Below are 11,619 nucleotides of genomic sequence, written 5' to 3'. Positions count from 1 at the left end.
CTAGCTAATAACTATAGACCCGAAGGTCTGTGGTAACCTACTCACACATCATCGGAGAGGCTATGGTGTTGATGTAGAAGCCCTCCGTGATCGAATCCCCTTCGGCAGATCGCCGGAAAAGGCCCCAAGATGGGATCTCACGGGTACAGAAGGTTGCGGCGGTGGAAAAGTGGTTTCATGGCTCCCTTGGATGTTTTCAGGGTATAATAGTATATATAGGCAAAAGAAGTAGGTCGGTGGAGCTACGAGGGCCCCACGAGGGTGGGGGCGCGCCTACCCCCGGGGCGCGCCCTCCTGCCTCGTGGCCGCCTCGTTGCGTCTCTGACTTCCCCTCCAAGTCTCCTGGATTGTGTTCGTTCCAAGAAAGATCCTCGCGAAGGTTTCGTTCCGTTTGGATTCTGTTTGGTATTCCTTTTCTGCGAAACATTAAAATAGGCAAAAAAAACAGCAACTGGCACCGGACCTCCAGTTAATAGGTTAGTCCCAAAAATAATATAAAAGAGCATATTAAAGCCCATTAAACATCCAAAATAGATAATATAATAGCATGGAACGGTCAAAAATTATAGATACGTTGGAGACGTATCAATCGCAAAGAAGTTCGACTACATCAATCGCATCCGCTTACGGTCTACGAGGGTATGTAGACACACTCTCCCCTATCGTTGCTATGCCTCTCCATGGATAGATCTTGCGTGTGCGCAGAATTTTTTTTTGTTTTCCATGCAACATTCCCCAACAGATGTCATGGTCAGGTTTGCAAATGTCGTGGTCGAGGTGTTCGGACCTCAGTACCTGAGAGAACCAACTGTGGCAGACACCAAGATGCTCTTGGCAATCTCAGAAGCAAGAGGATGGCCAGGTTTGCTTGGATCTCTTGACTGCAGGCATTGGAAATGGAAGAACTGTCCGAAGGCTTTACAAGGGCAATATCACGGTCATGTTAAGAAGCCCACCATCATTCTTGAAGCAGTTGCATCACATAGTCTTTGGATTTGGCTTGCTTTCTTTAGCATGCTCGGGTCTCACAATGACATCAATGTGCTGCAGCGACCACTGTTGTTTGTGAGGCTGGCTGGAGTAAAAGCTCCTCCTTGCCACTATACTGTCAATGAACATGAGTACAACATGGGCTACTATCTGGTTGACGGTATCTATTCTCCGCGGGCTACCTTTGTCAGCATCATCTCTTACCCAGTTAGCCAAATAAAGACTCACTTTGCCCAAAAACAAGAAGCAGTTAGAAAGGATGTCGAGAGTGCTTTTGGAATATTGTAGGCCCGTATTGCGGTTGTTTGTGGACCTGCTAAACAATGGGATCCGGAGAGCATGTGGGAGGTGCTGACATATTATGTGATCATGCACAACATGATTGTCGAGGATGGGGGTGACGATACTGCCACACCTCTAGAATTTGAGAACATATGGGTGATTCTATCCAACTTCTAGATCAGAATCCGACCACATTTGAAGAGTTTATTCAAATGCATCAACAAAATCGGCATCGACCAACTCATGAGCAGCTAAAGAAAGATTTGATTGAGCATCAGTGGACGGTTTAAGGGGACAACAATGTTGGCATGTAATATTTAAACTTTTAAAAATCTGAATTAGTGTTGCATACGGCTATTTAAACGTTTGCACTCTATGTATGCAGCCATTTGATTGTGCGGACTTAAAGAAAATGAGGGAGCCCGGATGTATGCGGCTATAGTTGGATGGCGGCCTCCCGCATCCGTGTTCGCGGACGGATGCGGAAGGAAATTTACAGGTTGCCATTGAAGACGCCCTAACCAGGTTTAATTTACCCGTGAGTTTCCTTCGTGTCATTCTTTGTAACAACTAACTATGAGTTTTAATAAGAGTTGGGTGTTGGGGAACGTAGTATTTCAAAAAAATTGCCTACGATCACGCAAGATCTATATAGGAAAATCATAGCAACGAGCGGGGAGAGTGTGTCCACGTACCCTCGTAGACCGAAAGCGGAAGCGTTTAGTAACGCGGTTGATGTAGTCGAACGTCTTCGCGATCCAACCGATCCAAGTACCGAACGCACGGCACCTCCGTGATCTGCACACGTTCAGCTCGGTGACGTCCCTCGAACTCTTGATCCAGTTGAGGCCGAGGGAGAGTTTCTTCAGCACGACGGCGTGGCGACGGTGATGATGAAGTTACCGGCGCAGGGCTTCGCCTAAGCACTACGACGATATGACCGAGGTGTGTAACGGTGGAGGGGGGCACCGCACACGGCTAAGAGATTGTCTGTTGTCCCTAAAATAAATGTAATTTGGTGTTTGCGTTGATCATGAATATGATTGGATCATGTTTATTGCAATACGGTTATTCATTTAGTCAAAGAATAATTGTTGTTCTGTTTACATGAATAAAACCTTCTATGGTCATACACTTAATATAAATGGTTTACTGAATCTCGATCGTAGTGATACACATAATATTGATGCCAAAAGATGCAAAGTTGATAATGATAGTGCAACATACTTGTGGCACTGACATTTAGGTCATATTGGTGTAAAGCGTGTGAAAAAACTCCATGCGGATGGACTTTTGGAATCACTTGATTATGAATCATTTGATGCTTGTGAACCATGCCTCATGGGCAAGATGACTAAGACTCCGTTCCCCGGAACAATGGAGCGAGCAATTGACTTATTGGAAATAATACATACTGATGTATGCGGTCCGATGAGTGTTGAGGCTCACGGCGGGTATCGTTATTTTCTAACCTTCACAGATGATTTGAGCAGATATGGGTATATCTACTTGATGAAACATAAGTCTGAAACATTTGAAAGGTTCAAAGAATTTCAGAGTGAAGTGGAAAATCATCGTAACAAGAAAATAAAGTTTCTACGATCTGATCGCGAAGGAGAATATTTGAGTTACGAGTTTGGTCTTCATTTGAAACAATGTGGAATAAGTTTTGCAACTCACGCCAGCTGGAGCCCACAGCGTAATGGTGTGTCTGAACGTCGTAACCGTACTTTATTAGATATGGTGCGATCTATGATGTCTCTTACTAATTTACCGCTATCATTTTGGGGTTATGCCTTAGAGACAACTGCATTCACGTTAAATAGGGCACCATCTAAAACCGTTGAGACGGCATCATATGAACTTTGGTTTGGCAAGAAACCTAAGCTGTCGTTTCTTAAAGTTTGGGGCAGCGGTGCTTATGTGAAAAAGTTTCAACCTGATAAGCTCAAACCCAAATCGGAGAAATGTGTCTTCATAGGATACCCAAAGGAAACTGTTGGGTACACCTTCTATCACAAATCTGAAGGCAAGATATTCGTTGCTAAAAATGGATACTTTCTAGAGAAGAAGTTTCCCTCGAAAGAAGTGAGTGGGAGGAAAGTAGAACTTGATGAGGTAATTGTACCTTCTCCCGAATTGGAAAGTAATTCATCACAAAAATCAGTTCCAGTGATGCCTACACCAATTAGTGAGGAAGTTAATGATGGTGATCATGAAACTTCATATCAAGTTACTACCAGACCTCATAGGTCAACCAGAGTACGTTCCGCACCAGAGTGGTACGGTAAGACGGTTCTGGAAGTCATGTTACTAGACCACGACAAACCTACGAACTATGAGGAAGCGATGATGAGCCCAGATTCCGCAAAATGGTTTAAGGCCATGAAATCTGAGATGGGATCCATGTATGAGAACAAAGTGTGGACTTTGGTTGACTTGCCCGATGATCGGCAAGCCATAGAGAATAAATGGATCTTTAAGAGGAAGACGAACGCTGATAGTAGTGTTACTATCGACAAAGCTCGAATTGTCGAAAAAAATGTTTTCGACAAGTTCAAGGTGTTGAATACGATGAGATTTTCTCACTCGTATCGGTGCTTAAGTCTGTCCGAATCATGTTAGCAATTACCGCATTTTATGAAATCTGGCAAATGGATGTCAAAACTACATTCCTTAATGGATTTCTTAAAGAAGAGTTGTATATGATGCAACCAGAAGGTTTTGTTAATCCTAAAGGTACTAACAAAATGTGCAAAGCTCCAGCGATCCATCTATGGACTGTTGCAAGCATCTCAGAGTTGGAATATACGCTTTGATGAGTTGATCAAAGCATATAGTTTTATACACACTTGCGGTGAAGCCTGTATTTACAAGAAAGTGAGTGGGAGCACTACAGCCTTTCTGATAAGTATATGTGAATGACATATTGTTGATCATAAATGATGTAGAATTTTCTGGAAAGCATAAAGGAGTTTTTCAAAGAAAGACCTCGGTGAAGCTGCTTACATATTGAGCATCAAAATCTATAGAGATAGATCAATACACTTGATAAGTTTTTTCAATGAGTACATACCTTGACAAGTTTTTGAAGTAGTTCAAAATGGAAAAGTCAAAGAAGGAGTTCTTGCCTGTGTTGCAAGGTGTGAAGTTGAGTAAGACTCAAAGCCCGACCACGGCAGAAGATAGAGAGAGAATGAAAGTCATTCCCTATGCCTCAGCCATAGGTTCTATAAAGTATGACATGCTGTGTACCAGACCTATTGTATACCCTGCCCTGAGTTTGGCAAGGGAGTACAATAGTGATCTAGGAGTGGATAACTTGACATTGGTCAAAATTATCCTTAGGGGACTAAGGAAATATTTCTCGGTTATGGAGGTGATAAAGAGTTTTTCATAAAGAGTTATGTCGATTCAAGCTTTGACACCGATCTGGATGACTCTGAGTCTCGATCTGGATACATATTGAAAGTGTGAGCAATTAGCTAGAGTAGCTCCATGCAGAGCATTGTAGACATAGAAAATTTGCAAAATACATACGGCTCTGAATTTGGCAGACCCGTTGACTAAACTTCTCTCACAAGCAAAACATGATCATACCTTAGTACTCTTTGGGTGTTAATCACATGGTGATGTGAACTAGATTACTGACTCTAGCAAACACTTTGAGTGTTGGTCACATGGCGATGTGAACTATGGGTGTTATTCACATGGTGATATGAACTATTGGTGTTAAATCACATAGCGATGCGAACTAGATTATTGACTCTAGTGCAAGTGGGAGACTGAAGGAAATATGCCCTAGAGGCAATAATAAAGTTATTATTTATTTCCTTATTTCATGATAAATGTTTATTATTCATGCTAGAATTTTATTAACCAGAAACTTAGTACATGTGTGAATACATAGACAAACAGAGTGTCCCTAGTATGCCTCTACTTGACTAGCTCGTTAATCAAAGATGGTTAAGTTTCCTAGCCATAGACATGTGTTGTCATTTGATGAACGGGATGACATCATTAGAGAATGATGTGATGGACAAGACCCATCTGTTAGCTTAGCACTATGATCGTTTAGTTTTATTGCTATTGCTTTTTTCATGACTTATACATGTTCCTCTGACTATGAGATTATGCAACTCCCGAATACTGGAGGAACACTTAGTGTGCTATCAAACGTCACAACGTAACTGGGTAATTATAAAGATGCTCTACAGGTGTCTCCGATGGTGTTTGTTGAGTTGGCATAGATCGATATTAGGATTTGTCACTCCGTGTATCGGAGAGGTATCTCTGGGCCCTCTTGGTAATGATCATCACTATAAGCCTTGCAAGCAATGTGACTAATGAGTTAGTTGCGGGATGATGCATTACGGAACGAGTAAAGAGACTTACCGGTAACGAGATTGAACTAGGTATGATGATACCGACGATCGAATCTCGGGCAAGTAACATACCGATGACAAAGGGAACAACATATGTTGTTATGCGGTTTGACCGATAAAGATCTTCCCAGAATATGTAGGAGCCAATATGAGCATCCAGGTTCCGCTATTGGTTATTGATCGGAGATGTGTCTCGGTCATGTCTACATAGTTCTCGAACCCGTAGGGTCCTCACGCTTAACGTTCGATGACGATTTGTATTATGAGTTACGTGATTTGATGTGCGGAAGGTTGTTTGGAGTTCCGGATGAGATCACGGAGATGACGAGGAGTCTCGAAATGGTCGAGACATAAAGATTGATATATTGAAAGGTTATATTCGGACACCGGAAGGGTTCCGAAGTGTATCGAGTATTTTTCGGAGTACCGGGAGGTTACCAGAACCCCCCGGGGAGTCTAAGGGCCTTATTGGGCCCTAGTGGAGAAAGAGGGCAGCAAGCAAGGTGTGGGGCGCGCCCCCTCTAGGCCCAAACCGAATTGGTTTTGGGTTTGGGGGGCGGCCCCCTCTTTCCTTCTCCCCTCCTCCTCTTTCCTCCTTCTCCTAGTAGGAATAGGAAAGGGGGGGCAAACCTACTTGGAGTAGGATTGCCCCCCCCCCTTGGCGCGCGCCTCCTCCTAGGCCGGCCTCCTCCTCCCTCCCTCCTTTATATACGTGGGGAGGGGGCACCCCAAAGGCACTCAAGATTTGTCTTAGCCGTGTGCGGTGCCCCCCTCCACAGTTACACACCTCGGTCATATCGTCATAGTGCTTAGGCGAAGCACTGCGCCGGTAACTTCATCATCACCGTCGCCACGTCGTCGTGCTGACGGAGCTCTCACTCGGCCTCAACTGGATCAAGAGTACGAGGGACGTCATCGAGCTGAACGTGTGCTGAACACGGAGGTGCCGTACGTTCGGTGCTAGGATCGGTCGGATCGTGAAGACGTACGACTACATCAACCGCGTTGATAAAACGCTTCCGCTTTCGGTCTACGAGGATACGTGGATGCACTCTTCCCGCTTGTTGCTATGCTTCTCCTAGATAGATCTTGCGTGATCGTAAGAATTTTTTTGAAATTACTGTGTTCCCCAACAAACTCAACAAACACCATCGTAGACACCTGTAGAGCATCTTTATAATCACCCAGTTACATTGTGACGTTTGATAGCACACTAAGTGTTTCTTCGGTATTCGGAAGTTGCATAATCTCATAGTCATAGGAACATGTATAAGTTATGAAGAAAGCAATAGCAATAAACTAAACGATCATAGTGCCAAGCTAACGGATGGGTGTTGTCCATCACATCATTCTCCCGTTTATCAAATGACAACACATGTCTATGGCTAGGAAACTTAACCATCTTTGATTAACGAGCTAGTCTTAGTAAAGGCATACTAGGGACACTTTGTTTGTCTATGTATTCACACATGTACTAAGTTTCCGGTTAATACAATTCTAGCATGAATAATAAACATTTATCATGATATAAGGAAATATAAATAATAACTTTATTATTGTCTCTAGGGCATATTTCCTTCACTGGAATGAGGCACGGGAGAAGAGATAAAGCAAAAACTGTGTACACCAACAACACACATAGCGTATATAGAGAAATAAAGGGGGGAAACACAGCAAAGAGCACCGTGGGTTTTTTCATAGGATTATCCTATCTTTTCAGTCCTGTAAGCGAATCTTTATTTTATTAATAAGTCACGTATTATAAAAAATAAAAAGAGCACCGTGGGCAAAGTCGGACGGCATCGGCCAGCTGAGACCAAAACGAACACACTGCATCGTCGACGCAATTCAAAGGCACCGCACGATTCGAGACTGCACAACGCCGCGAAACCTGGCAGAGAGCCAGAGACACCCCTGCTGCCACAGAGCACAGACATCATGATTTATTTTGATTTATTTGCGGGGAGCCACATACAACATCTGACCAAGACGACACGGAAGACAGCAACGTCGATGACGAACGCCGCTTTATAAACTGGCAGGCACGAGCAACACGAGCCAGTGCAGAGACCAGAACGAACACTGATAAGCAGCAGGCACAGCTCGTAGCTCCTCCTTCCTCCTCCATCTCCATGGAAGCCACCAACTGCTCCATTGCTCTGGAAACCGCAGACCATGCCGCCGCACACGGCACAAGCGCGCCCGCTCTGCTCCTCTTGTCTTCGGTGGCCGTGATCGGCGCGTTTCTGGTCTACTTCTACGCGCCATTCTGGGCCCTCAGGAGGGTCCCGGGGCCTCCCGCCAGGTTTCCCCTCGGCCATCTCCATCTTCTCGCCAACCATGGACCAGACGTCTTCCGCGCCATCGCCAAGGAGCACGGCCCCATCTTCCGGTAGTAACATTAAATCCATCATCATCTCCTTCTTCTTCAGGTGCCATGTAATGGCGTTCCAAAACATGGACGTGATGCTCGATCGGTGCAGGTTTCACATGGGGAGGCAGCCGCTGGTGATCGTGGCGAATGCGGAGCTGTGCAAGGAGGTGGGCATCAAGAAGTTCAAGGACATCCGCAACCGGAGCACCCCGCCGCCGACGGTGGGGTCGCTGCACCAGGACGCGCTCTTCCTCACCAGGGACTCCACCTGGTCCTCCATGAGGAATACGGTGGTCCCGCTCTACCAGCCGGCCCGGCTCGCCGGCCTCGTCCCGACGATGCAGCCCTACGTCGACGCGCTGGTGGACAGCGTCGCTGCCTGCCCGGACCAGGACTGCGTCCCCTTCTGCCAGCTCTCGCTGCGCATGGCCATCGACATCATCGGCAGGACGGCCTTCGGCATCGACTTCGGCCTCTGCAAGAAGGTCGCCGCGGCGGACGGCGGCGAGGACGTGAGGGGGTTCCTGGAGGAGTACAAGAGGTCCATGGAGTTCATCAAGATGGACCTGTCCAGCTCTCTGTCCACCATCCTCGGCCTCTTTCTCCCGTGCGTGCAGACGCCGTGCAAGCGCCTCCTGCGGCGGGTGCCCGGCACGGCGGACTACAAGATGGAGGAGAACGAGCGCCTGCTGTGCCGCCGCATCGACGCCATCATCGCCGGCCGGCGCAGGGACCGCGAGAACAGCGCCTCCCCGCCGGGCGCCGCGCTGGACTTCATCGCGGCGCTGCTGGACGCGAGGGAGGGCGGCGCCAGGGACCTGGCGCTGGAGGACAGGCACGTGCGCGCGCTGGCGTACGAGCACCTGATCGCCGGGACCAAGACGACGGCGTTCACGGTGTCGTCGGTAGTGTACCTGGTGTCGTGCCACCCGCGCGTGGAGGGGAAGCTGCTGGCGGAGGTGGACGCGTTCGGCGGCGCGGCCCCCGACGCCGACGACCTCCAGGGCAGGTTCCCGTACCTGGACCTGGTGATCAAGGAGGCCATGAGGTTCCACCTGGTGTCGCCGCTGATCGCCAGGGAGACCTCCGAGGAGGTGGAGATCGCCGGGTACCGCCTCCCGAGGGGCACGTACGTGTGGCTGGCGCCGGGGGTGCTGGCCCGCGACGCGCGGCAGTTCCCGGAGCCGGAGGAGTTCCGGCCGGAGCGGTTCGCGGCGGAGGGGGAGGAGGAGCGGGCGCGGCACCCTTACGCGCACATCCCCTTCGGCATCGGGCCGAGGGCGTGCGTGGGGCACAGGTTCGCGCTGCAGCAGGTGAAGCTCGCCGTGGTGCACCTGTACCGACGGTACGTCTTCCGCCACTCGCCGGCCATGGAGTCGCCCATCCAGTTCGACTTCGACCTCGTCCTCGGCTTCCGCCACGGCGTCAAGCTCAGAGCCATCAGGAGGACGACGAGGGACTCATCGCCAGGCCCTTCCACGTGAATCATTATCCCCAACCACAAGCATGAGCATGATACGACGGCTTAGGTGGCGAGGTGTGTGTGTCAGTCTGTGAGTGAGCTGAGTTTACATCATGTATAGCTAAGGTGGCCAGAGGTGTATGTCGGCGTGATTAAGCTGCTAATATTCTGATTAACTACTACTACGTAGTTATGAGTTGTTTAAGAAACGGTAATCAGAAATGTGCGGCTAGCTCGTTTGTGGTCAATACCAACACCGAAGGGATCAACTTAGAGCAACTCCAACGCGCCGATTCAAATGGACGCGCGTTTTGTCCGCTTTTCGTCCGTTTGAGTCGGTTAGACGGATATGCGCGTCCGCATTTTCATATTGGTCGCTTGAGCGTCCAACAACAACGGAAGACAAACCCAAATTTATCGGCGTGGAGAAAAAAACAGGCCGCAGAAATAAACATAATAAAACATTAAGTGACCGGTCAACCGCCGGCTAAAGTTCACTTAAACCTAATTAAACATTAATAAAACATAAAAAAAGTTTGTGCCAGCACCCTGCCCTAGACGTCCTCCGCCTTGCCCTTGCCTTTGACGTCGCCATCGCCGCCGGTGAGGTCGATGAAGATGGGAGCAGGGCCAGGCCACCCGAACGCCGCTTGGTACGCTGCCAGGGCAGCCTCCTCCGGCGTCTACTGGGGCGCCAGTATTGCGGCTCGGCACGCTCCTCCTCCTCCTCAAGCCGCAATGCCTCCGCGTCGCGGCGCAGCTGCTGCTCCCAAAGCATCTGCCGCTCGCCGTCGGCCTCCTCATGGGCGAGCCAGTGCGCCTTCCAGCGCTCAAGGTAGGCCGCCTCCTCCTCCGACGTCGCGGCGTAGTGGACCGGAGGCGCGCTCACCCACTCGCGGTACTCGCCGGTCCACGTGTAGGACTCCTCCGGCCAAGTGGGTGGAGGCGGCGAGCGCTTCTGCATCGGCTCCGGCTCTGGCTTGGGCTCAACGATAGGCGGCGGAGGCGAGTCGAAGAGCGGGTGTGGACGGAGTCCCCTGCCGCCGACAAGGCGAGGGCGCGCTCCATCCCATCCCATTGGGCTTCCTCCTCAATCCTGCTCGCCTCCGGCGCGTGCTGTAGGGCTAGCTCGAGGGCGGCTTTGTACGCCGCCTCTTCGTCCTGCTCGTGCAGCAGAACCTCAGGCGGCGGCGGAGGAACGTCATGGTCGACGTGGACGCCCTGGCGGCGCTCCTCCTCGTGCTCTAGCGCGAACCAGCGCTCCCAGTTGGGGGAGTCTGCCGCGTAGGCACGCATCCGCCGCTGCTCCGGAGTGAGGGCCTCGCGACGCCGACGAACCTCCTCGGCATGCGCCCGCGGCGTGCGTGGCACTGCAGGAATATGGATCCGCTACGGATCTAGATGCCAGTTGTGAGGCAGGTTGACATCCGGATACGGCAGTGGCCGGCGGTACGGCCAATGCCATCGTGACTGTTGGACTGGTATGTACAGACGCTGCCTCTCCGGTGGCGAGCCGCGTCTAGGAGGCAGCGGCGGAAGAGCTCGCACCGGGGGTCAGCTTCCCCCTCCCCTTGCCATTGAAAATCTCCATGGTGGTTTGGGCTTGCTAGGGTTCCTGGTCGCCGGCGACGGAGCACGGTGTGGCTAGATGTGGACGGATGTTGGAAGTGGATGAGGCCGGCCCCGCCGCACGCTTCTATTAAAAAGGACGAGCTCGCGGACCTTCCACACGCTGCCAGGCCGGCCCCAAGGTAGGTGCTGGCATTTAATAAGACGTGGGTAGTGGTTGGGCGGCCGACAAGTGGGACCGCGGCGGACTTCGAGGGGACGCGCGGCGCGTCCGCTGGGACGCATTTCATGCGCAATTTTGCGTCGGAAATGGGTCCGTGCGAAGGTGATGCGGACGGATTTTGGGAATGGATCGACGCGTTGGGCTAGCGTTTTTGTCCGCACCGACCCAAACGGACGTGGATGAACGAAATGGGTCTCCCCGTTGGAGTTGCTCTTAGAACTATCAGTCCGATCAACTTGGAAACAGCCACTCCCATCAATATTTCGATATTGGAAGTTGCAAGTGTGCTGCGGAAATTGATTTGCACGCAATGATACTATTAGCAGGTCAATTG

The 11,619-nt window shown here is 50.0% G+C and overlaps 1 protein-coding gene across 1 annotated transcript; it reads left to right on the top strand.

Annotated features, from left to right (window-relative positions):
- Positions 1–7,583: 7,583 nt before the first annotated feature.
- Positions 7,584–9,741, top strand: LOC109769058 (cytochrome P450 711A1). Its single transcript, XM_020327798.4, has 2 exons — positions 7,584–8,049; positions 8,141–9,741. Exons 1-2 carry the CDS (start codon positions 7,790–7,792, stop codon positions 9,513–9,515), a joined length of 1,635 nt encoding a protein of 544 aa, XP_020183387.1. The 5' UTR covers positions 7,584–7,789; the 3' UTR covers positions 9,516–9,741.
- Positions 9,742–11,619: the final 1,878 nt, after the last annotated feature.

Source organism: Aegilops tauschii, chromosome 6 (genome assembly GCF_002575655.3).
Source record: "Aegilops tauschii subsp. strangulata cultivar AL8/78 chromosome 6, Aet v6.0, whole genome shotgun sequence".
In the NCBI taxonomy this organism is placed as follows: domain Eukaryota; kingdom Viridiplantae; phylum Streptophyta; class Magnoliopsida; order Poales; family Poaceae; genus Aegilops; species Aegilops tauschii.
This window is presented reverse-complemented; position numbering and strand designations above follow the sequence as displayed.